Below are 27981 nucleotides of genomic sequence, written 5' to 3' on the forward strand. Positions count from 1 at the left end.
GAAACGATTTTTGCACTTTTTTTTAAACCCAAATGTTCGGTTAAATAATGCGCAATCTTCATTTTCCTATATTCAGTTCATTTGCTATCATTTGGACATTCGACGAAAAACTTTTCGAATTCTGTCCGAAAAACTGTTCGAACGGCCTTTTCATGGCAGCCAGATCGCACCAGTTCGCGTATTTATTGGACAGGCCACGTATATTTAAAGAAAGAAAGGGGATTAATGTAATTTGATTGATACCCCCACGAAAACCTACATTCCTTTCTACCCCACTACTTCCCCTTCAATCTCTCCTCCCCTCTCCACTCACCCACCCTCGGGCCTCCTCAATCACCACTCACTCCCTCCGTTCATCCCCCAATGTCCCGCCGCCTCCCCCTCCCCCCCTTCAACCCCTTCCTCGCCCCTCCGCCTCTATTACTCTCCCGCCCCCCCTTGACCCCATTCAGAGAACACTCCCTCATCTGATGGAAGATTTTGGTTCAAGGGGCCATGAGGATGGAATGAAAAGATTGGCATGATTGAATGTAATGCACCCTGGAGAGCGACCACAGTTATAATACCTCGGATTAAAAACCTGTGAGGATAACATCTTGACTGGTGATGCGGTGAAAACGACAAGAAGCGTGAATTCGGTGGTCTCTCCGTCTCAGTCATTAACCCTTTTTCTCCTTCTATCCGAGATGGCTGTCGTGGACCTCGCGTTATGGGGCCCATCACGCCCTCCGAGGACATTGAATCGGGCCCCGTGACCCCAACGGCCTACTGCTACTTCATCGCTTCCACCGGGCGCACCAACTCTGCCAATCATAACACGCACCTGCAAATGCCTCTCATTTTGCAATTGAAACTCAGAGCTTCCATCTCTAAGGAGTTTGTGGTGAACAAATCAAAGGCGCGTAAGCCATCTCGAGCGTAAATACATACATATATGTACCATTATATGCTGGGTATACACATTTAAAAATGTTTTTCTTGGCAAGTGACAAAGAAATTGAAGTAATTATTTTCCATTGCTGTAAGTTTGCTCCCTTTATGATTTGGTATCTTTCTTAAATATTTGATAAATAATGTCTTTCTTGAATATTTTATAGCTGTGATGAGGACTCACTTTTTATATTACAAGCAGGCATATTATTGATATGGTACTTCTATCCGGAAAAACACACAGGTATCATTCATATCATGGTCGTATATTTTAGTGTCATAATCATAGAAGTATTTTGAAATAAGGTAGACGTTATTTGTATAAGTACGATGAATCATTTAATTTTACTGATTCACCAAACCATACACTGATTGACTTCACCTTGGGAATGTGTATATATATATATATATATATATATATATATATATATATATATATATATATAGTACAATACACAGTAACACACAATATAGAAACACAAAAAAAAGAAGAACACTCACACGTTATTTCTTGATATTTCGACGGAAACAATCCGTCTTCATCTGAAGATATAGAAGTAATGAAATCTACGAAAGCATATATATAGTATATATAATGTCCGATAATTGTTGTCGACTTTGCTATTCTGTCTCCAAAGTATTTCATGCAGAAATTTGGGATAAAACAACGAAAGTTGTGAGTGTAAATCTTAAGAGAATTTGTAACTTTCATAATAGATGTGTTGTAGAAAATCGTAATTATGAATCCTCATGCACTTGGGTGTAGGAAAATTCATCAAATGCCAATCTTCATTTAATTCATGAGAATCAATTCAATCTTGGATTAATTCAAATACGCATCTAGGTCGATCTCCTACCTTTACCACTTTCAATAGATAAGCACCATCCATCAGTGAATCAGTCTATCAATATATTTAATAATGTGTCAATATATTATCAAACACCTCAAGAGGCATCAGTATTCCGTACGTACGCATAGCACGAAAGATGACTTGAGATGATTGGCGACCGTAATTTTTGCCAAGACACTCATTGTGATCAACTTTCCCACCCCATTTCGCGACTAAATGGATAGAGGAGAGGGGGAGGTGAGTGTTCCGGTGTTCTCACCACAAATCGGGGGGTGATGTTCGCGACGAGTACGCGTGGGTTGAGTGGGTTGCAGCAGTTGCAGGATGCAACCAAGAGGAGCGTTCGAAAATACGGGAACAGTGGAACACATTCGTCCAGGTACGAGGTCTGTCCAAGAAATACGCGAACTGGGGCCATAAAAACTTTATTTCGCAAAATTTAGTCCACATCGATTTTGTCCCCTTCTTCAAAGTACTCTCCATTCGTAGGCTATACACTTATTCCATCTTCTTCTTTTCCGCTGTTTAAAGCACCCTTGGAAGTCCTCTTGGCAGTTAGGCTTCTTAGTTTTCTCGTCGTTTCTTGCTTTATTATGTCCACATCCTCCCAGTGATGTCCCCTCATCACATTTTTGCATTTTGCGAATAGGAAAAAGTCGCAGGCGGCGAGATCTGGCGAGTAAGTAAGTTCAAGGATGGTGATTGAAATTTTTGCCAGAAACTAGCGAACAATCAATGCTGAATGTGCGGGTGCATTGTCATGGTGAAGCATCCATCCATCATGTTCGGTTAAAATAGTGTGCACTGTTGATTTTCCTAAATTCAGTTCATCAGCTATCATTTGGACAGTTTTTCGACGATTGGTAAGGACAAGGGACCGCACATGATCAATGTTGTCGTCAACACAGGTGGTCAAAGGTCGTCCCGGCCTTGCATCACCCATGGCGTCTTGCCGGCCATCTTCAAAAGGCTTAACCCACTTGAAAACGGATGATTTCTTCAGGGCGTTATCACCCATCGTAAACAGCTGTCAACATTTCAGTCATTTATTGATAACTTTTACCGCACTTCACCAAACATTTGATGTTGATTCATTGCTCCGTGATTTTGTCTATTTCCATTTTCGACACAACAGTAAAAACAAGGACAACAGAAACTTACATAACTGGCACCATACGCACAGCTCGACGATCCGCCAAGAACAGACGGTTCATTGGGTCTCAAGCAACCAGCGCCGCTAGTGGGAGGGGCTGTAGTCCGCGTCATGGCCGCCAGATTGCACCAGTTCCTGTGTTTATTGTACAGTCTACGTAGATCACTATTGACCTCTGATGGTGCATCTCCAGAGCTAATTGTGCATCTCGAGAGACGTTAATTGTGATAAAAGGAGGAAAGGCGGCGATAGGTAGAATAGATAAATGACTTATTTCATGTAGGGAGTATTGATTTTGATTTCGCTCTGGTTTCAAAAATATCTGTACTCGTTGGCTAGGATATGTGCTGCCTCTCCCCTATTTCCATTATTTCCCTCTGTACCCCAATTGGGGGGTCGCACTACGAGTCCATGACCACTGCATTGGGCTCGAAGTGCCGCCCGGGGTGACCCACATCCCCCTCCTTCCAATGTGTAACCAGGTAATTATAATGAAATGGCCAACTACAAACACCAATATTAGTCCGAATGGACAGCCCACTTCAAAAACTTATTTCGCAAGCTTATGGAGATAACGTCTCGTTTGGAGAAGCAAAACAGAACGAAGGATCGCGGCTGAACTGCCGATCTCTTGTCATTTAATCGCGAATTGCGTGCTCGCGCAAAAGAGAAAAATACACAGCCACACACACATCAAACTGGACGCATTTTGCTTCTCGTTTTGCGGAGATTCTTTGGAGTACGTAGATGATCCAGTGTATGATAAAAATTTAAAGTAATGAATTATTTTGCATTAAATTTCATTTGCGTAGTCATTATATGCATCGCTTGAAATGTCATGTGCGTAAAGATTACTCAATGGCGAGATAGAAAGGGTATCAAGGGAATTGAAATCGAATAAGGTAGACAACATTCCCGCGGAACTACTTAAAGCTTTAGGAAAAGGTAGGAGGAATAGTTTTTATGGACTAATTCGTAGCATTAATGTGGGAGGATTTGGCCGGAAGACTTTACAACCCACCCCCACAGCCTATATATATATAATATTATATATATATATAGGCTGTATATATATTTATTTATATATATATAATATATATAGGCTGTATATATATTTATGTATTTATATATATATATATAATATATATATATATTATATATAAAATATTATATATATATAACCTACATGTACATGCATGTACATGTAGGTTATATACATATACTGCACAGGGTGCAGTAACATTTCTTCTTTTGTAAAGGAGTTTAGCTTTATAAAAAAGTAAGTTATGTTGCTGCACCGTGTAAGTATGTTTGGATTCTTTGCCTTAAGGTGCTGCACCACAGTGAAACCTGGGTCACAATACAGCTTATTTTTCATGTGGAGTTACACAGTTTCATTTTCGAACATTATTCATTATGGAACAATTCCACAAAGTTACGCCTGAAACTATTAACTAATCTCTCTCCCTGAATAAATTTTCAGTTTCCACAAAAGTCAACTTGTACTCATCTCTTATTACTCTCACAAAATTGTTTCAACTAACTCTCACTGTAATATTCAGAAGGAATATAACTATGAATATTTAATTAAATATAAATCTCAGTTCTTGTAATAAAAATCAACAGTCGACTTCAGGGTAATAATAATATTACAGACATTCAAGCAAGAGTTGTTTAAAAATATTTAAAAAACTTATTTTGAACTAAATGTTCACATACATAATTTATGCCATTTAAAATTATTCACATATAATTTCATTCATACACATACAAACATTCCAAAACAAAATAAATTTGAATGAATGTTTACAATCATTAACAATGAAGTTATGAAATTTCTTTTATATCTAAAACGATTGCAACATTGGCATTGGGGAAGGGTTAATTCACTCTGATAAACTGTAGAGCTGTGTGGGTGACAGAAATGATTTTGGGTGGGTGGCCCTTTGGGTGGATTTGGGGATTGGGTGGCCCTTAATGATGGTTTCACATTATAAGGACAGTTAAGGAAAACATCAGGATCCCGCCTCAATTAAATATGCTAAAAGCTACTATGATGAACATAGAGCAGATTATAAGGCCAGGCAACCATATTGATGCCAGAAAAAATAGCAACAAGGGAAAGACAACCAAATGTGAGGACAATAGAACAATAAGTTTGACTTCACAAGCAAGTAAAATTATTCACAGATAAGAGGATGGAGAGCGAGGAATATGATTACTTAGGGGATGATCAATTCGGGCACAGGATGGGGAGAGGCTCACCTGACGCCGTCACTAATAAAGAGGAGCACACACCACAGTAAACAACCCGAAGGTCGGTTTAGTAGGTGATGGTACCCAGTCTGGATGGTCACCCAGTACTAAGCCCTATACGGGGTGTGAAAATTCACACATCAGGGTATGGGGGCCAGTTCCTTTCCCTGTGCCGGTTATGTTTTCCCAGGAAGATCTGGTACCCGAAAAATCACTTTAGCTTGGGTATTGCTGCAGGTGCCCAAAGTGCCTTGCCTGGGAATCGAACCCGGGACCCCCCAGTCAGCAGTCCAACGCTCTACCCACTGCACTACCGCGACCCACAAAGAGGAGCATAAGACTACAATTAGGATGTATTTCATTCATTGATTTGTTGAATTGATTGGGTATCATTGATGACTGCATTTCAGAAGATAGAAGTAGATTAGGGGGATGGGCAACTCATCTGCAACCATAAATGTCACAGGCTGTTCAGGTGAGCTTGGTGGGGAAAAGAGATGTGTTAGGAATAAGGGTCCGATATCACCCATGCTTTTGAACGTATAAGTGGAGAAATTGGTGAAAGTGGCACGGGAAGAATTGGAGATACGAATGAAAATCAGCATTCATAAAATCAGTTAGGTTGGAGTAGGATCACACTTTAGTAAGCCAGTCATCCAATTGGTTGTTTGAGTGGCTGAGTACAGTGGTAATTCAGTTGGGATACCTTTCGGATGAGAATAAATGCAAAGAAAACAAAATGTTATTTAGTTTTCAGGAAAGAGAATATTTAAACCAAGTATCAAAATAGAAGTTTGTAAACTTGAGCAAATGAAACAGTTAACCCATCTCTGAAGTGTTTTGGACCAAAATGGTCCAAGTAGTATGGAAATAAGAGGAAGAAATGCATTAGGCATGGAAGCTTTCACAAAGGAGGAGGGAATTGATGATAATTTGAGCAAGGATTTAAGAAAAGAATATTGAAAAGTTGACATGGAGTGTGGTTTTATAAGGTGGGGAAACATTGTCTGTGAAGCAAGATGATGGACATAGATTGAAGGCTTTTGAAATGTGGGTGTGGAGATGGATGGGGAAGGTGAAATGGACGGAAAGGAAAACAAATGAGGAAGTACTAGGCAAGGTGGGCAAGAAGAGGGATTCGTTGGGAGAAATCCTAAGGAGGAAGGAGAAATGGATGCAAAGCATACTGATCGGCAGTGGGATGTTGAAGACTGTGATAGAGGAGAGAATGTTAGGCAAATGAGGAAGGGGAAGGAAGAGGATAAGGATATTGGATGGAATGAATCAAAGAGGGAAGTATGCGGAATTGAAGAAAGAATTATTGCTGCATGGGAAGTAAAGTTGTGATTTGTATGGAGAGGCACATAAATGCATTTTTGCACCATTGTATGTCCATTCAAACACTACCTCAAGTCATAAAATACTAATAATGATAATCTTTAATAAAATGGTTATTTTTATGTTCTCTCAGATAACAATGATATACTATTTGTAGGCTTACAAAAACCACTTTAAAATATTTATAGAATAACACATTGCATGATAACAATAAATATAATCACACAAGGTGTGATGTATGTAAAACTATAAAAAGTAAAACTTGGTCCAACCAAGTTAAAAAACCCTTGGAACATTTTGAATTGAAATGAAATAATTTACTTTGTAATTCCACACACTTTATTTAAATAACACAACCCAGGTTTTGACGTTGAATGTCATCATCAAGTCACCTGACCTGTTGACGACGTTCAAAACCTGGGTCGTGGTTTTTTAAATAAAGTGTAGGGAATTACAAAGTAAATTATTTCATTTCAACTCAATATGTTATGCAAATTCCATAAAGTTATGCCTGAGACAATAAACTAGGAAAATTTAATTAGAAGATTTGTCTTTAATATATTATATCAAAAAATTCACTTCATTTAGTTTTTCATATAGTTAAAAATACTGTCATCTCTAAAACTGATTTTTGTCATTGGCTCTTCAAATTATTAACAAGGTCCCTCTTTTCATTTATCACAGTAATATTTATAGAATATATTTCTTTCTGGTCATTCCATGAGGAATGCATCATTAAAATGGCTGGCAGTAAAATGCTTTAATATTATAACCAAAAGTAGCGATTGTAATTTTGTATAAAAGATTTGTACAATGTGTAAATATAAAATATTTACAAGGAGACAAACAGCAACGCACTGGAGTTATAACTCCATAATATATACAATAACCTCGAATCCTCTAAAAATACTTTTCCTGAAATTGTAATTTCCATTGATTTAAGGAATAATGACTGTCATAGATCCAACAAATACAATGCCTCCCTGAACTTGCATCTCCACCTAATCTTGTTGAATGTGTCTGATAGCATGAAAATAACTTCCATGAGTCCTGAGGAAACAGAATAAACCCCGTATGTGTGGCTGATGAAGGATTATGATCTAGCAATTCTCTGCAGAGCATCTTTGCACTTTTTTGGACTGGCAAAGAACTCTTGGAAGAGCTGGTCGAAAACAATTCGCTGAACAGAGAGGAGCATGGCTTTCTTCATGGCGTCAGGTTCCAACGGCAATATCACCGGCCCACGTAAAGTGGAATGCAATTCAGACATCATGGAAATAAGACACAGCTCATCATTTTCGCTGAGCAGAGAGCTCTTCTTGTCAAGAGAAGCATTCACGAGAGTGAAGACATCAAGGAGACTGCTGTTTGGCTCCCGCCCCATAATTTCTGCATGCAAGTTCTCAATGAACCAGGACCCTGAGAGAAAATAAGGACATTGAGCATGAGAGAGGCCAACTCCACTTACTGCCTTGACTTATGTAAAAAAAGCCAAGAATGTCCTGTACGTTGGGGAGAGAGAGGTGGGGAGGGGAGGTTCTCCACACATGCAAGACCAATCAGTACGAGGGTTGCTATTTATTTTTTGAGCCTCGACAACACTAAGTGCCTTAGGTGCCATCTGACGTTTACATCTAAAATTTTGACCCTTTTAATGCTAACTTTCTTCAGAACATTTTGTCATTTGATCATAGCTTTTGCTGTTTACAGTGACTCAAAAATTTAGTCTCAGCGAAAAAATGGAGGTAACTCATGAACATTTTCGTACAATGATTTTTTAAGACTTTCGACGTGGATTATCAAGGCAGGTGTGCATCGATCAAATTACTTCCACTTTTGGCTATAGAGCCCCATTTTTTGCCCCTGTTAAACACTGGTATAATGTATTCCATCATGACCGCCATTCGCTGAGCGACGAAAGTCATGAAGGTCGTCCAAAATCAGTAGTCGTGCCAGAAAACATTTATGCTGTGCAAGAACTAGCAAAGGAAGATCGTCATGTGACTTGTCGTGAGGTTGAGGCATCTTTGGCGATTAGTATGGTGAGCATCAATAAGATACTGCATGAACATTCAGCTGTGAAAAAAATTTGTTCGCGTTGGATGCCGCATAATTTGACTAAAGCTCAAAAAGATGCTCGCGTCAATTGGTGCAAAGATATGTGCAAAAAATACAATCACGGCGCATCAAAAGCTGCGTATAACATCTACAAGGTGATCAATCTTGGATCTACGCATATGGGCCCGAAACAAAACAGCAATCCACTGAATGGGTCTTCCAAGACAAGCCAAATCCGACAAAAGTGATTCATGCACGAAACACATACAAGAAAATGATCAACTGTTTCTTCGGGATAACTGGACATGAGGCAACTATACCGTTAGAGCAACGTGGAACCGTAAATTATGAATGGTACACGAGCATTTGTTTACCAGAAGTGCCTGGTGAAATATGGAAAAAGAAGCAGCCACCAAGGATTATTCTTCATCATGACAATGCAAGCTCTCACAGATCGGCTAAAACAACTTACTATTTGACAGGCCAAAACGTCAAATTGATGGGTCATCCTCCGTACATCCCTGATTTAGCACCAAACAACTCCTTTTTATTCCCGTTTATCAAGAAAAAATTGCGTGACCAACTTTTTTCGGCACCTGAAATAGCCTTTAATGTGTTCTAAAACCCTATTATGAACGTACCTCAATCAGAGTGGAAAAGTATTACGAAAATTGGTTCGCATGCATGAAAAAAGGCATTGATTATCACGGAGAATACTTCGAAAAACAGTGAAGTCATTTTCAACAATAAATTATTGTCTTTTCATTAATAGGCTGAAAATATAAACAACGACCCTCATAAATGGCAAAGCTCATTCTCTGCTCTGCTTAATTTGGGAGAATATTTGCGCTATTCTGAGGTGGACTCGTAGCCAAACACCAGGGCCAAGCAACACGAGTTGCTGTGACAGTATAAAAAGGCATTATGCACCTCATACAATGCCAATCAAATTGAAGCACAACTAATCACCTGTCACTTTATGACGCAATGAAGCATAGCCTGGAACAGTTGATAAAAACTTCACATAATCCTTGACTCCAGAGAGGAATCTGTCTGGGCCATCAGTTGCAATGAAAGGTGCTGAAATGGTAAAAAAAAGTCGGCATTAGGAAATGTAAAAGCTTCCGAATGCAAATGAAATACAGTCACACTATATAGACCACATTTAGTATATGCAGTAATTGTTAGGCACATTAGACAAAGTCTCCATCTCATTCAGAGTATTCCTTGGGCATTTCCTGCATTATTAGTATTTGCTTATGAGGTTGTCAATCATGAAATAGCTACACTGATCGTGAATCTCCTCGGTAATGAATCATGGAGAAAATTAACTGACATTTAAATTCCTTAGGAGAGCCTCACTGAATGATGGCTGAAGAATGGCAGGGTAGCTATAGAGGATAAATCAGCAGAAATTGCAAAATCTGGGTGGATGAGCCAATCAGGGAATTAGATGTGGCACTGATAAGTGGAGGGGGTATGGACAGTTCCAAAATTGTAACACTCACTAAATGAATACTCGATAAAATATTCATTTCCACTTCGAAAATACACACTTGAACCTAGACAAGCAAGTGTTTCCTCAAATGAGATTTCCTCACTGGGTTAGCAAAACCTTCCCAAGCATGTTATACTTAGCCACAATGTCATAAACAGTTAATCTGAGGTACCCGAAGAATTGAACTATTTCGAAATATAACGCCCACTTTTAACACTTTCGATAATAGTGGTTCTTTGATTGTACTCTATACTTGTACGTAACATCTCGTCTATTTTGAGAGTATGACTGTTTACTAGATGCCTATAGCTTTCAAGAATGCTAATTGCGACCTCCAGGGGAACTAAAATGTGGCAGGAAATTCAAATTGAAATTAGCCTGGATTTAAGCGCTGCACCCCGTACAATGCATTCAACTTTGGACCACGTTGTAGAACACACAAGTGATCCCACATCCAAATGGAGCCCACTTGCTATGCCACAGCATCTCTGTATGCAAAAATAGTAACATGATTGGTTGTTGTTCGGCCAAAAAATATTCTGAGGAGTGCCATCATAAACAAATCACATTATGCATTATTACAGTTATAGTGATTTGTTGAAAATTTAAATTTCTAATGAAATGATACTTCTTTCACAAATGTTGTTATTGAAAGTTATCCTCAACATGACTGAGGAAGGTACTTGATGATGGAAATTTCAATCTGTACATAGAGCTTCTATTAAAGTGAAAAATGGCATCTCTAGATGGAGTTTAGCTATTAAAAACTATATGAGAAAAACAAAATTTGCACTTTTTCACAGATTTATTTGTAACGCACAACACGTCTTGTACCTGAAGATGGTTCGATGAACTGAAACGCGCTGTACTTTGCAAATAAATCTGTGAAAAAGTGCAAATTTTGTTTTTCTCATAATGACGAACTTCCACTACACTTTGCCTGAATCTGTTAAATATAGTAAAATCTTAACTGATTTTTCCATCAAGTACTTGTCCATAATCAATGAATGGCATGTTAATCAGGTATATTACATATACACCCCTCAAGAGTCATGTAAGAACACAAATGGGAGACGGAAACATTACACCTATTTCAGAACCATTTAGAAATACAGTAAACTATCGATTATCAATTTTTCGGATAGAGATGGAAATGATAGAAACGCACACAGCTTTGAAGCCAAGGGAGAGCAAGCTAGTCGGGTGCTTGCTTCTGTGCCTTCGCTTTCCCACAAAGCAAACGGAAAAATCAATGTGATGTATTTACATACCTTTCTGCAATTTGGAACCTTGGCATGCCTGAAAAATAAAAATTTTTGGCTTCCCAATTAAAGCTGGACATTTTGAGCCACAGAATATCTCCACCAACTCAGTCATTTCCACTGGAATACTGTTGCACCCATAGACGACATCTGCGAAAAGAATATTATGTCCATTATATTATGTTGCAAGCAAGTGAACTCCTTCATCTACTTGGGCAGCAGTATAACTTGGGATGGAAGAAGCTCCACTGACATCAAGAAAAGAATAGCCCAAGCAAAGGAGTTCATTGAGAAGTGACAACTTCTATGTTCAAAGAACATAAGATTGCAAACAAGGAGGCAGGCAGTTCATCTAAACATTTGCGTGGAGCATGGCACTCTATGGATTGGAGACGAGGAATATTGGAAAAGTGGACTAACAAAGAATAGAAGCATTTGAAACATGGTGCTGGAGGAGAATGCTGAAGATTAAATGGACAGACAAAGTGAGGACCGAGGAAGTATATAGAAGAGCAGAAGAGGAAAGGACCATATGGAGAACTCTACGGCAAAGAAGAAATAGATGGATTGGACATACCTTGAGGCACAATGGATTAGTTAGAAACATAAAAGAAGGAAAAATTGAAGGAAAGATCTCGCAAGGAAGGCCAAGAGACAAGTACATAGGACAAATTTAGAAGGACGTAACACAGGGAACCTATCAGAGGGCGAGGGAATCAACACTAAACAGAGAAGAATGGAGGGCTGCAGTAAACCAATCTTAGGATTGAAATACTGATGATGATGATATTATGTTGCAGTGAAGAGGCATAATTGGTGCAAGGAAAACACATTAGATGCATTAATAATAGTAATATTTATTCATCCCATAGTAATATTAATTAATGCTCTACCCAATGGACCCCAAAGTCCCCCCATTAATATAACATAATGTTATTATTATCATTGGCAGCCTACCGTTAAAGATTTGATTGGACAATGATTGATTACTGCTACACTGTCCAGCTCCATCCAAAAAGACACAACCTGACACCCCACCCTATATTAATCTGCTCTTCAGATTGGGATAATTATCCAGTTCAACATGATTATCCTTTTCCTCTCCTTACCTCGTGCAATATTAACGCCCTAAGGTAACATTCAATCAGTTCTATAGATTTAAGAGAGGGACTATCCAAGAGAAATGTGAAATTGGGATGGAAAGCTGTTTTTAGATTGTAAAGGCAACCAATAATCACACTTAGCCATAGGTTTTTGAATCACTCAGGTGTTCTGAATCTTTAAGTTTCCGACGAATTTGCCTACCAAGAATTCTACCCATATACAGGGTCGCACCCAAAAGTGGTAGGACTGATTTTCTCTGGCGCGAACGGAGCGGTGGAGGGGGGTCTGCCTGGCAGGGTAAGGTGGAGGGGGCTCTTAGCAACAGACCAACACCAACCTCAGTCGCCTGCGGGCTGTCGTTGAGTGAGGACACCGTTTTTAGTGAAGCAAGTTTTTTGTCTGCGTCGAAAAACAAAATGAATCTGAATTTAGAGCAACGTTATTCCGTGAAGTTTTGTGCGAAACTCGGGAAGACGGCAACTGAGACTCTCGATATGATCAAGCAGGCTTATGGGGACACTGCCTTAAGCCGTTCCACAGTATTCGAGTGGCACAAGTTGTTTAAAGAGGGTAGGGAGCTCGTTAAAGACGACTATCGCTCCGGACGGCCGTCGACGGCAAGAACCGACACGAATGTGGACAGAGTGAGGACACTGCTGAACACAGACCGACGCTTAACCAGTGAAGAAATTGCAGACCAGTTGGGTCTGTCTGCATCCAACGTCCAACGCATTATTTCACAGGATTTGGCCATGCGCAAGGTGTGCGCCAAGATGGTGCCAAAACTTCTGAGTGTCGACCAACAGGCAACACGTGTGCGCATTTCCGAAGAAGTGTTAGCCAATTTGCACCGAGATGAAAATTGTTTGGACAATGTGATAACTGGTGATGAAACATGGGTTTTTCAATATGACCCCGAAAAGAAAAGACAATCCGCGGAATGGCACACTTCCGCGTCCCCACGTCCAAAAAAGGCTCGCATGAGCAAATTAAAAATCAAAACGATGTTGCTTGTGTTTTTCGACCGTCATGGAGTGGTTCACAAGGAGTTTGTCCCACCAGGGGAGACTGTGAATGCAAAATTTTACGTGCAGGTGCTCACCCACCTCCGAGAACGCGTGAAAAGAGTCCGACCGGCCATTGCAAATTGTTGGGTGCTTCATCATGACAACGCGCCGTGCCATGGCGCGCTCGTTGTCAGACAGCTCCTGGCCAAATACGGCGTTGCCACGTTGCCGCACCCGCCCTATTCTCCCGATCTGGCACCACCGGACTTCTTCTTCTTCCCCCTGATGAAAAGACAGCTCAAGGGACGACGTTTTGACTCGATAAAGGCCGTTCAAGAGGCTTCGACGAGGGTCATTAACGGCATCCCCAAAGACAATTTCCAGCGGGCGTACGGGGAATGGGAGCAACGTTATACTAAGTGTTTAGAATCTCAAGGAGCATACTTTGAAGATTATTAAGTCGATGTAAGTATATCGTCAATAAAATTCTTGTAAAAAAATCAGTCCTACCACTTTTGGGTGCGACCCTGTAAATTAGGTGTTAAGAGATTCTTAAGAGTCTGGCAATAACTATTTAAAAAATTAGTCGAGGAAATTAAATTATGCCACTGTAACTATGTTATCATATATTCTAATGATGATGGCTTGCTCGAGTTTCTGGATGAAATGCACGAGTAATCCAAAAGTGACAAAGGTGCTGAAGATGAATAAGTCACACCTTAAAATCATATTACTATGGAATATTTTTGCTAGACTCTGAATCTTATAAATAGTCTGGTGCTTATTCCGATGAATTTTAGCTGCAAGAATAATGTTATTATTTTTTAAATCTTTAGTTGTTTATATCAGTTTAAAACTAAACTTATGCTCTTTTGAAGGTGAAATGGACAGAGAAGAAAACAAATGAGGAAGTACCAGGTATGGTAGGCGAAGAGAGAGGTTTGTTGGGAGTAATCCTATGGAGGCAGGAGAAATGGATGAAGGGCGTACTGACCGGCAGTGGGATGTGGAAGACTGCAATAGAGGGGAGAATGTTAGGCGAACGAGTTAAGGGCAGGAACAGGATAAGGATGTTGGAAGGGATGAAGGGAGGATGAAAGTACCCAGAGATGAAGAGGGACTTGATGTAGAGTAGGATTCTGGATTTTGTGTTTTGTTAGGAGTCACAAAATACTTATTTGGTAGTTGTGTCCATCCAAAAACCTACCTTAACCGGTAGATTACCTTACAATAATAATATGCTCTTTCATTACATTAGAAGAACTTTACATATTCATATTTTTTCAGACCAGAACATTTTTTTCAATAGATAGTCATGTAAAATAGTTGAGGGGTAAAATGACTGAGGGGTGGATGATACTTAAACATCAGGATCCAAAGTAATAATAAAATTTGGCACCAAAAATGACATCATAGGAAGAGGAAAGTCACATTCCCTGTCAAACTGTTGGAATGGCAAGAGGTAAAATGGTAGCGAGAAGAGGAGAGGACTAAATCCTCAATTACCTTTCTGACCATGGGAGAGGACGCAGAGGACGACAGACGAGTGCTCCTCCTTCACCTCATTGGTAGCCGTCTGCCTCGCAGCCTCCACGAGCTGAGTGTGGGTGAGGTTGCTCATCACCTTGATGTCAAAGCCAAGGGATGTGAATGCCTCAGTCAGCCTATCCCTGTCCACATCTGTGCCCAGCCGATCCTCAAGGGGTTTATTCGGCAAGTACCCCTGTGAACAAAATTCCAGGGCAAGTTTAGCTGTGCGAAGCCACAGGACAATTAAAAGCACCCTGTAAATTACTTCTACAGGACCTTCTTAAAGAAATAAATGTCTGGACATGTAGCACATCTACTTATCAGAGGTGTGGTTTGAAATGCTTTAAATTATGTAGGCATTATTTTTCAGATGACTTGTAAATTGTAATGTAGCTTTTAGACATAGATCCCGTTTGTTCCTTCTCTCAAGGGTATAATAATGTTTATCTCTTGATCTCTCTTCGCATTAATTGGCTTGATTTGATAACATTTCCATCATGTTTTTCAGATTAAAAGGCATGGAACTCTACATTTAGTCACCATTATGTATGCTCGCCAGTCCAGTCAGAGCATTACAACTGAAAGACAACTTTCTTCCAATCGCTGTGCAGTCTCCATTATCTCTGATGAAGTACTGCAAAGTTTCTTTAATCAGAACAACATCTTTTATCATGAAATCTGGGACAGTACTCGCCACTCTTTGTGATTACTACTGCCTCTTGGATGGGATGCCAAGCCCACCTTGGTTAGCTCAAAGTGTTTGGAGGTGTTTTAAACTGTTTATTACAAGTCAACCTCTGATGTACCTGCATGTTGACTACCATTTACACTCAGGTTTCACCACAGACCTTCTGCAGGAGCACTGCACTTGTTTTTCACTTTCCTACAGACATTATGGAATTTTGACAAATTCAAAGCAACTGTTTGATCTGGTCATCAGAGCTAAGCTATCGATTCTGTTATAACAATTACAGAAGTACCCAAATAAGGGTATCAATCATAAGATAATTTCATATTCAAACATATAGTGCAATTGCAAAGTGGTCAAATGAAAATTTTTAAAAGGATTCACTGCTTATTCAGAGGTTAACCAAATGCAACAGGTGTATTTGTTTATCTAACAGCAAAAACATCAACCAAAAATCAAAGTAACACGTACACATTTAATTATGTAATGCGCACACATCAGCATGTATTTCTAAATGAGAAGGGATCAAAAAATTACCTTTCCTTAAATTTGTTACAAAGATATACAAATTGATCCTCCATAATCCAAATATATATGCCTTATACATATCCCTTAAGTATTGGGAATCTCCTTTCCATCCTTCTTAATACTTTTACCTACTTCCAGTTCACAAGTACTTTTTAACAATTACTAGTTCCATTCGGTGGAACTCATTCAAACATCTTCTGAGTTAACAAAATTTAGAAATTATAAATAAATGAAAGGACTAACTTTGTAGTTCCACACGAAAACGATTTATTCACACGACCCAGGTTTCGTGTGAATAAATCGTTTTCGTGTGGAACTACAAAGTTAGTCCTTTCATTTATTTATAATGAATCGGTTCCATAAAGTTACGCCAGAAACCATTAATTATAAAATTTAGAAAAGTAATTGGAAAAATATAATAACACAGGATCAACTGAAGAAGGATAGCGAGAAATGAAGACTGGAGTTTTGGTGGCCATGAAGAAAACTATACGCCGAAGGACATTTGTTAAAAGGAAACCATGGTTCACTAACTTCATATTTGACTGAATAGAAGAGAGAAGAAAGTACCACAACTTCAAGACTTGAGGAAGGGTTGATATGTCACAATAGGTTGGCAAATGAAAGCAGCAAAAGAGTGTGAAATGCCAGAGAAGAATGGATGAACACCCTGTGCATAGAAAAGCAGTGTAACCTTGTCCAGAGAAAAGTGGAAGAAACTTATAAAAAACATGCGCCAGTATTTCATCGAATGAAAAAGAATATCAATGTCATTCATGATAGTGTGAATATAGATATGGTGAACTTTTTACTGAAGAAGAAGCCAAAGTAAAAAGATGCAGACATCTGTTTGCAGAAACTTTACACAGAAAAGAAAGGTAAGCAAAAAGAGCCTCCCATTCGCAACGATGAGACAGGAGACTATAACCTTTGGTCTGAAATTGACTTTGCACTCAACAGAAGGGCATATCACATACTAGGGATCAATGATACAACCTTGGCACTAGAAAAATTCAAGATAGAACATGGGCCTACACAACCTAATATGTAATATAAATATATGTATAAGAGTAAAAACACAATTTGAAATTAAGAACGTAACATCCCTATACCAAAAAAAGAAAACAGCAGAAAAATATGCAAACTTCTGAATAATCAATCTGACGACTCATGTATCGGAGATTGTGGCAATAATAATATACTGAAGAAGGAAGCAACAGAGTATTTGAGGGAAAGCCAATGTGGATTTAGAAGCAGTAAAGGAACAAAAGAAGCCATTATTGCCCTTAAACTAACTATTCAGAAGATAGATCAACTAAATAGAGCTAAAGATAGATCAACTGACGTGCCTATATTGTATTCCTTGATCTGAAGAAATACTTTAATAGAGTGTGCTGGAATATGATGCCACATATCCTAAAGGAAATTGGAATGAACTTCCATGACAGGAGAACGTTACATGCTCTATAAAGAGATCAGGGAGCATACATACGATGAAAGCAGTGAAGAATCTAAAATAAAGGAAGAACCAAGGCAGGGATGCTCATTATCACCATTCACATTCAATGCTTACATTGAGAAGCCTATTAACAACATCAAGGGCAAGATAAGATGTGGTAACCAAAACATGGAGAAAGGCTAAGAATGCTGTGTTTTGAGGACAACATAGCTATAACTAAATTGCGGAAAGAAGACCATGCAAGAGTACTCCTAGGTAATAGGGAAAAATGGCTGAAAAGTAAAACACCAAGCTAGACAAGATAAAAATGGAGGCAATGGTTCGCAGTCAAAGAAGGGTAAAATAAACTCAAAGTAAGACATGGAAAAGTTGCCCTGAAACAAGTGGTGGAATTTGCTACCTAGGCAGCAGGATAGGATTAAGCAGAAATGGAATGGCTGAGGAGGCTTTCCATCCAACTAAATTACTAAGAGCAAATAGTCCTAGCACAGACTTACGGAAACAAATTGTTTAGAGTCCGGTTGGGAGTGTTATTTTCACCAGGTGTGAGAAGGATGATCTACCATGATGATGGAAGCAGCAGAGAAAAGAAGAGTGGCAGTCATGGGAATGTGGCATTGTAAAGAAGAATGCTGAAAATTAACTTAACGCTAGCCAACTAATTTCATTTTCACTTTGTTTAGAAAGGTGAACTGTTTACGGCTATTGGAGTTTCACATTTATTGGAAAATCTAAGTTTTGTGCCTCAATCATAATCCAAAGGTATTCATTCCCCCCGTTAAGCTCAACATTAGTATATATTGAGAAATTTCAACAACGAAGAACTAGTGCTTACCCTCAGATATGGATTCCTTTCCCTGTAAAAATTTTTTTGGTTAATTATCAAACAAGTTCCCATGTTCTTAGGGTCCATTTTGTAACATTCCATTCTTTCTCTGACAGATGTTTTTACTATGGTGTCCTTGAGTGCCTCTCTGTGAGTGTCAGGCCTCTTCTGAACATTGGTTCCCATTACTGTCTCAATGTTCGTAGCAAGGTCATCCATTACAATGGATAAAGATGATCCCGCTTTTTCACCACAAACTCTGTTGCTCTCTGGTAGCTGACTGGCAGCAGATTCGGAGATTGATCTTTCCATTATGCTTCGGTCAGGTTTTATAGCATAAGGGCATTGGACATCAAGCATTTTTGCCAATCCTATTTCACCAAGCATCTGCAAAAATTTAACCAATATTTCAATCATATGAAAAAACACAATCGGTTGTGATCAATGGACATTCAAAATTATTTCTCCATAAACAAAAAATTAATAAGAGAAAATGGTATCTCCAATGGCTGTAACAATTTACCAAACAGGCTTAAATGAAATGTATATCATGGGTCTCCCAATAAGATTTGAGTAGATTTTTTCGCAAATCATCAATACTGAAATATAAATACAAAGCGCCATTGTTCCAAAAATTAAGTTAAAAAATTGCACATCTTGGTCTCCTTATCATGAGCGAATGTCGCAAATTTTAGCTCAAACATTAGTAAGGGAGTATTATGCATTATTCAATGAGAGACTACATGCTTAACTGCTTCACTCTGCCTTTAAATCAATGAAAAAATAGGTGTTCTAGCTACGTCAAGTGTTGTGTATAAACACAATTTTATGGAAATTCAATCCATAATCAAGAAATGTTAATGAATTAAATACAATCTACTTCACTATCAATACCAGTAAAATCAATTCATGACCATAGGCATTCATTCAGGATCCAAGAATTCATTATTGTAATTGATTTCTAACGAAACAGCTCGTAAGTGAAAATTACTGCACCATTTATCACCTATCGATATCTATTTTTATAAGCAGTAATATATTATTTGATCCACAAGTTTCAACATATTTTCATAGCAATAATGAAGTGACATGCAGGGAAATTGACTAGAACATTGTTTTTAATACAATTATTACTCACCAATAAATGTCGACTCAAATTTCGAATATCCACATGCATATTGTCATGAATGTCAATAAAATGATGAGATGCCCAAAAAAGTAAAGAAACTTCAAGTAGACGGGCATCAGAATGAAAAGGGCGTACAAGATCTGTCCGCTCCTTCTCAACTTGCTTTATTAGGTTCACTGCTGTGGAAGGACTAAGGCTTTCACATACCCTATAAAGGACATTTCTCGAGTGATTCACAAAATATTTATCAGGTGTTGTTATCGACAACTCGCGGATTGCAAGACCATCGGACCGAGTCCCACAACGAATGCGAGCCACAGATTTAAAATCTTGTACTATGCATAGTGCTTCCACGAAGGCCGATTGGTTTTCATATGAAAGTGAAGTTCCATCCTCACTTGTATATTTCCCACATCCTCTGGTGGACGCTCGTGCCCAGTCCGATAGTAAACAGATTTCACTTACCGACGACAACTGATTTGACATAAGATTAGCTTCTACAGCTATTAACCGTTGAAGAGCCAAACGTATGTCAGGATAAAGGAGAAATACCAGTGACACTTTTTCATATATATCCATGTCTCTTTCCAAATCTTCTATCAGTTCAACAGTAACATGAGTTTTCGCAGCACTAATATTTGGGCTGGTGTCGGGCGCTGGGGAGGCATCTGTAGAAATGTTTTCCATGTTAATTCTTGCGTTTGCAACAAATTTCACGCCTTAAATGTGTCGCCAATACCTCAGTCTCTTAATACCTTATCATTCAATAGTCACTACTACTCATTTCCCCACTGAAACCCCACTAACTCGGTTCTTCCCAACTTTTACGTGATTCAATTGTCTACCTTTCCTATTTTGTAAGCATGATGGCGCCACTTACATATCTGGTCTGCGATGTTTTGCTGACCCAGTCGCAAACGTGTATATTTTAAAAGTAATTGCCATGTGGCAGTATTGATACTAACGCAGTCTTGTCCACAGGCTATACTTCCTACGATGGAGAAAAAAAATAAGTTTATAATATCGGCAGCTGGTATATTCATTTGTTACTTCTATTTTGGGGTGCTCCAGGAGAGAATCACTCGCGGTAAATACGGTGGAAAAAACGGGGAAGAAGAAGAGAGATTCACGTATTCCTTATCCCTGGTTTTAGTGCAGTGCGTAGCCAACTACTTATTCGCCCGCTTTGTCTTGCTTATGATAATGCCTCAAGGAGAAGATACAACGAAAACGTTTTATTATTCCTCGAGTGCTCTTACCTATTTATTGGGCATGGTGTCCAGTAATATGGCTCTGCAGTGGGTGACTTATCCTACTCAAGTCATAGCTAAATCATGCAAACCTATTCCAGTGATGGTGCTTGGTGTACTTTTGGGCAAAAAAAGGTATCTCCTCCGAAAATATATCTTCATCGTCCTTATTGTTGTAGGCGTGGCTCTCTTTATGTTAAAAGACTGTAAGTCAGGACCTGTGAACGAAAGTGGGATTGGAGTGGGCGAATTGCTACTGTTGGCTTCCCTTGCCATGGATGGCCTGACCGGTGCTGTTCAGGAACGAATGAAAGCAGAGCACGAAACTCGGTCCTGGCACATGATGCTTTGCATGAACAAGTGGTCTTGTTTGTTCGCCGGTACCGCTGTGTTTCTCACCGGAGAAGCTGTCACGTTCTCTGCTTTTGTTGGTCGACATCCATCTGTGGCTTGGCAGCTTGCATCACTGGCGATCGCTGGTGCTTTCGGCCAATTCTTTATCTTAGTAATTGTCAGTGAATTCGGTCCACTTCCCTGTTCTATCATAACCACCACCAGGAAGTTCTTCACAGTTTTGGGGTCTGTGTTACTCTTTGGCAACTCGCTTATGATGCATCAGTGGCTGGGGACCACATTCGTGTTCACAGGATTGTTTCTAGATGCTTTATATGGAAAGTCGAGCCCCAAGAAAAAGTGATCTCAATTAATTATGGCCACATATAAACGGACTACATTTTGATCTTATATTACTGTATACTGCATACAAGTGTACCAAAACGTATTGCGTGCTGTTTGTTTTTCTTATAAATGACCATTATATGCATTTTATTATATAATTATCAAGATTGTTATATTTCTCAAATGTCTATGTGATTTATTTACCATTTGATTTTTGTACCTGAATGTAAGTTGGTGATGATCACTGCACTTATTGCAGGTTGTCAGACGTGCAATAACTGGGAACATAATCTACAATTGGCACAATTTTTACAGCACAATGAATGGCAAAAAATGAATCTAGCTGATTGGCATATTAAATTTATTCTTTAAATTAATTATATTTATTTACATTTATTAAATTGTTTTCTTTTAATACTCCATAATTCCAATGAAAAGTGTTGAACCTTGGGCTACTTAGGGTCCATCGGAAAAAATATTTTTATTCCATTTACCTGCATATTGTGACTTAATAAATGTTTTTAATTTCTGATGATACTTAATGGCTGTAATTTAACCTTTGTTCTTCCTTAATTGTTAATTGGGCAGTAATTGAAGGGATCCTGCGATTTTTGCTATTTACTTGGAAGTTAAGACAATAAAACCATGGACATGAGTACTGAAACTGTGGTTTCAGAAGCGGGGCTAAAGCTCCTCCTAATTCTCGCACTAATGCTAGAATGGTATATGAAATTTGCATGCGAAAACGTATGATAAGGCATGCTAGTGTTATTCCCTGTCCTCTCCCAGGATATGGCTGGTACCGAGAACTCACAAAGTTGGGTGTCTTATCTGATGCATCTGTTAGGTTAAACGTGTCCACTGATTGACAACTCATCATGTTCTATCCTGCCTCTAGACCATTACGTCCCTATGTTGAATAATTAATAATTACTAGAGTTCTATTGGCAATATTGATTGATGAGCACCCTAATTAGTAAGTTTACATCATGATTATTAGGTTAGGAAATAAACAGAGTTTTCCTCAGAATTCATATAAAATGCAACAAACAATTTTTTATTACCTTATTGGTTTGGCTACAAGTGCCCACAGTACTCAACCTAGAGAATTAATATTCTTTGAATTTTCATTTTGTCAATTTACATTATTGCAGTTTAATTCTTGGTGCATTATATGCAGTGGCATTGATTTTACAAAATTGCAAGATATTGTACCTCTGTTCTCCCAGAGATGCAGTTACACTAAATGCTATTTCATTATTTTTCTGCCTTGACAACTGTTTCTTGTTTAAGGCTTTTGAAGAAGTTTTTTCAGCTTTATATACTAGTTTTGAATTTGGGAGAACTTCATCCAAAAAATATATGTGCATGCTCTAGCTGAATATATCTAATGACAGAGCAACAATTTTTCTATTTACATAGGCGTTGCGAGTTATTGAAGTAAAGAATTGAAAATTCTCAATCATTGCCATCCGTTGACCAGCCAACCGCAACCTGATCATTCTTCCTGTTTATGTGAAGAATGATCATATTGTTTTACCGCATGGATTGCAGCCACTTATTGCATAATGCTTGAATGTCATTATGGAAAACAACCAAAATGTATCAGACTGACATTGAACAGAATTTAGTTCATTTATCTCTTGAATTCAAATGTTTTTTGAGGAAAGAGTGGATGAAATCATTTCTTCACAAATCCTAGATGTATGCCACATTTGTTTGTGGCATGAATAGTCCCTAATAAATTCTGAGTTTTTAAAGATAACTTCATTTTTTCCTCTGAAAATTCTGAATTTTTGTTGGAAATTACTTCTGTTGCTGTGTAATGATTTTTCGAAGGCTTATTAACAGGAAAGTTCCCTTAATCAAATGTTGACATTGGAAATTAATTAAAATAATTATCCAGTGCTAAGGCAGAAAATTCAGCGATGAAATAACATAACATTATCTATTCAATGGTTAGAGGGTAATAATAAAAATAAGAATCTTGGCAGGATTGCTTAACATCAATTCGATGATTTCAGACTTTCAGTGATTGCCTGGTGTCTTCTTTCAGCTTTGTTTAATTTTCATGAGTTAGCACTGGTGCTCTTGGGTTCAATTGTAAAGGGATTAACAAAATATTAATTAGTGTTACTGAAATTTTGAATTATATTAATTGATCGTGTTTGCATCCAATGTAATCATTCACCGGTGGAGGCAACAAAATAATTTTACTAAGAGCCTCAAATGCACATATTTTTTGGTATCCACCATCATTGTGATTATTGAACAAGGGGCCATTTTTACTTAGGCAAGAGCACCTTAAAGTTAGTGTTGACCAGCCAATCTATGATGCATCCAAAATTTTCCATAGATGTAGTTGTTTTCTTCTTTATTTTGTTTATATATAACCTGTAAGCCACCGCCTAAGACCTCAGCCTTGTGAAATTGGGTGATGAGGAATTAGGAAAATCTATTTTGGTATCCTTCATTTCATCCAAAGTAATCCTTTCGGGCATCATTTTTAGAGGACATGTTTTGCCCTTCGTGTGTATGTGTGCATATTTTCAGAAAATACCTAGTTTTTACATCTCACCGAGGTCTTGATTCATTCAAATGATTTAGCATATCGTTAAAAATATTTGGTCAATACTACAGATATTCTATTACAACCAATTTTCTTCAAATATTTGGGAATATCACGCATCTTTATTTCTTCCATATTACTTTAATACACCTTAAATGTTTCAAACTAGTTTATATTGTGATTTTCGATCAATGATATACATCAAAAATCCTCGTCGATCGGAATTTATATCATGAAATATACAGGGTGTTCCGAAAGTAATGCGATTGAATTTCCCGCGCCGCTCCTATTGGTTGGAGTGGGATCAAACCACTATTAGTAAGTGGGGGGCAAGCTAAGCTTTGCCGCAATACCGATCTCAGTGCTCTCCAAGCTGTGGAAGCGGCATGGCGTCCGTTACTATAAATCTCTGAGCGGCGACCATGTCACGAGAAAAATGGACTCGACTATCGAGCAACGTTAAGCACTTACTAAGTTTTGTGCTAAACTGTAAACATCTTTTAAGAAGACCAACAAAATAATTCGTGAGGCTTACGGGAACTCTCCTCTGCCCTACTTCAAAGTTTCGAAGGGGTTAAAGGCCTATGAGGAAAGCTGGGAAGATGTTCACGACGAAAAACGCTCTGGGCGATGCAAAGCGCTTCCTTTAAGGCAGATTGGTTTTCATATGAAAGTGAAGTTCCATCCTCACTTGTATATTTCCCACGTCCTCTGGCCGATGCTCGTGCCCAGTGCGATAGTAAACAGATTTCACTTACCGACGACAGATGATTTGACATAGATCAGCTTCTACAGCTATTAGCCGTTAAAGAGCCAAACCTATATCAGAATAAAGGAGAAATACCAGTGACACTTTTTCATATATATCCTTGTATTTTTCCAAATCTTCAATCAATTCAACAGTAATAAGAGGTTTTCGTAGCAATAATGTTTGGACTGGTGTCGGGCGCTGGGGAAGCATCTGAAGAAATGCTTTCCACGTTACTTCTAGCGTAGGCAGCAAATTTCACGCCTAAATTGTGTCGACAATACCTCGGTTTCTTAAGACCTTATCTTCCAATAATTATGACTTCTCTTATCTTCCCATTGAAATCCCACCTACTCGGCTCTGCCCGTCTTTTACGACATTCAATTGTCAACTTTTCCTATTGTTTATGTATGATGGCGCCACTTATATATTTCGTCTGCAATGTTTTGCTGACCCAGCCGCGAACGGATATATTTTAAAAGTAAATGACATGCGCCGGTATTGATACTAACGCAATCCCGTCCGCCGGTTATACTTCCGACGATGGAGAAAAATAATAAGTTAATAATATCGGCAGTTGGCATATTCATTTTTCACTTCTATTTTGGGGTGCTCCAGGAGAGAATCACTCGCGGTAAATACGGCGGAATAAACGGGGAGGAGGAAGAGAGATTCACGTATACTCTATGCCTGGTATTAGTGCAGTGCGTAGCCAACTACTTATTCGCCCGTTTTATAATACTTTTGATAAAACCTCAAGGAGAAGATACAACGAAAACGTTTTATTATTCCTCGAGTGCTCTTACCTTTTTATTGGCCATGGTGTGCAGTAATATGGCTCTACAGTGGGTGACTTATCCTACTCAAGTCATAGCTAAATCATGCAAACCTATTCCAGTGATGGTGCTTGGTGTACTTTTGGGCAAAAAAAGGTATCTCCTCCGAAAATATATCTTCATCGTCCTTATTATTGCAGGCGTGGCTATCTTTATGTTAACAGACTGTAAGTCAGGACCTGTGAACGAAAGTGGGATTGGAGTGGGTGAATTGCTACTGTTGGCTTCCCTTGCCATGGATGGCCTGACCGGTGCTGTTCAGGATCGAATGAAAGCAGAGCACGAAACTCGGTCCTGGAACATGTTGCTTTGCGTTAACAAGTGGTCTTGTTTGTTCGTCGGTGCCGCTGTGATTTTCACCGGAGAAGCTGTCACGTTCTCTGCTTTTGTTGGTCGACATCCATCTGTGGCTTGGCACCTTGCGTCACTGGCGATCGCTGGTGCTTTCGGCCAATTCTTTATCTTAGTAATTGTCAGTGAATTCGGTTCACTTCCAAGCTCTATCATAACCACCACCAGGAAGTTCTTCACAGTTTTGGGGTCTCTATTACTCTTTGGCAACTCGCTTATGATGCATCAGTGGCTGGGGACCACATTCGTGTTCACAGGATTGTTTCTAAATGCTTTATATGGAAAGTCGAGCCCCGAGAAGAGATCTCTATTAGTTATGGCCACATATAAACGGACTACATTTTGATCTTCTATTAATGTATACTGCATACAAGTGTACCAAAACGTATTGCGTGCTGTTTGTTTTTCTTATAAATGACCATTATATGCATTTTATTATATAATTATCAGGATTGTTATATTTCTCAAATGTCTATGTGATTTATTTACCATTTGATTTTTGTACCTGAATTATTGTATGTAAGTTGGTGATGATCACTGCAGTTATTGCAGGTTGTCAGACGTGCAATGACTGGGAACACAATCTACAATTGGCACAATTTTTACAGCACAATGAATGGCAAAAAATGAATCTAGCTGATTGGCATATTAAATTTATTTACATTTATGAAATTGTTTTCTTTCAATACTCCATAATTCCAATGATAAGTGTTGAACCTTGGGCTACTTAGGGTCCATCGGAAAAAATATTTTTATTCCATTTACCTGCATATTGTGACTTAATAAATGTTTTTAATTTCTGATGATACTTAATGGCTGTAATTTAACCTTTGTTCTTCCTTAATTGTTAATTGGGCAGTAATTGAAGGGATCCTGCGATTTTTGCTATTTACTTGGAAGTTAAGACAATAAAACCATGGACATGAGTACTGAAACTGTGGTTTCAGAAGCGGGGCTAAAGCTCCTCCTAATTCTCGCACTAATGCTAGAATGGTATATGAAATTTGCATGCGAAAACGTATGATAAGGCATGCTAGTGTTATTCCCTGTCCTCTCCCAGGATATGGCTGGTACCGAGAACTCACAAAGTTGGGTGTCTTATCTGATGCATCTGTTAGGTTAAACGTGTCCACTGATTGACAACTCATCATGTTCTATCTTGCCTCTAGACCATTACATCCCCGTGTTGAATAATTGATAATCACATGAGTTTTAAAGGCATTAATAAATGCACTTATTAGTAGCCACAGAATGCCTTGGTAATTCCATTTGGATTGTTTTTACAGCTCACATCATGATTAACAGGTTAGGGTATATACAGTGTTTTCCTTAGAATTCATACATTCTGCGTGCATATATCCATTCGCGAATTTATTCTTAAGATAAACATTTTGCTTCGCTCACAATTTCCGATTTTGCTCAATGCAGGAATGCGATGAAAAGTAAAATATTTATAATAACACATTAAATGCTAAGTATTGAAATTTAATAAATATATGCTGCATAAAATAATAGTCATCGCTATACAAAATTAATTATTAGGTCTTAGTCCATGAGATATTTCTGAAGAACCAATATCGCTACTTTCATTTCACCTGATTATACTGAACAATCCTGTTTACATTTTAGCAGAGGAGTTTAGGAGCTACAGGCGAGTGAGAGTGAAAGTGACGAAAGTGTTCCCCCGCAAGTAGCGCCGCCGACTGCAAAGCAGAGGTCCTGCGCTGTGCCAACTGCCGAGGTGGCCACCACGCGGGTGCCTGGGCCTGCCCAAAAAGACCCGCACTCCCTTCGTCACTAGCAACCACGGCCCCAATTTACGCTGATTCCTACATCATAGGATCCGTGACGGACGACGAGGAAGTACAGAGACCGGTTACGCGTGGGGACCTCCTGAGGATGTTGACGGTCATCAACGCCAACCTACATCCC

General features: G+C 38.7%; 3 protein-coding genes across 3 annotated transcripts; 2 read left to right on the forward strand and 1 right to left on the reverse strand.

The window, feature by feature from the left end:
• Window positions 1-7449: 7449 nt before the first annotated feature.
• On the reverse strand, window positions 7450-20396 carry Dredd (Caspase-8 Dredd). The gene is made up of 6 exons (XM_071591423.1): window positions 19627-20396; window positions 18498-18875; window positions 14964-15180; window positions 11356-11496; window positions 9556-9666; window positions 7450-7947 (listed from the first exon to the last, which is right to left on the reverse strand). The coding sequence occupies exons 1-6, from the start codon at window positions 20302-20304 to the stop codon at window positions 7622-7624; spliced, it is 1851 nt and encodes a 616-aa protein (XP_071447524.1). The 5' UTR covers window positions 20305-20396; the 3' UTR covers window positions 7450-7621.
• A 109-nt stretch (window positions 20397-20505) lies between these two features.
• LOC139693304 (solute carrier family 35 member B1 homolog) lies at window positions 20506-22082 on the forward strand. The gene has a single exon (XM_071591417.1). The coding sequence runs from the start codon at window positions 20614-20616 to the stop codon at window positions 21562-21564; it is 951 nt and encodes a 316-aa protein (XP_071447518.1). The 5' UTR covers window positions 20506-20613; the 3' UTR covers window positions 21565-22082.
• Window positions 22083-25391: 3309 nt separating this feature from the next.
• LOC139693313 (solute carrier family 35 member B1 homolog) lies at window positions 25392-26679 on the forward strand. Its single transcript, XM_071591426.1, has one exon. It carries the CDS (start codon window positions 25406-25408, stop codon window positions 26393-26395), a length of 990 nt encoding a protein of 329 aa, XP_071447527.1. The 5' UTR covers window positions 25392-25405; the 3' UTR covers window positions 26396-26679.
• Window positions 26680-27981: the final 1302 nt, after the last annotated feature.

This window comes from Hetaerina americana, unplaced genomic scaffold (genome assembly GCF_022747635.1).
Source record: "Hetaerina americana unplaced genomic scaffold, ioHetAmer1.1.p SCAF_46, whole genome shotgun sequence".
NCBI lineage: Eukaryota > Metazoa > Arthropoda > Insecta > Odonata > Calopterygidae > Hetaerina > Hetaerina americana.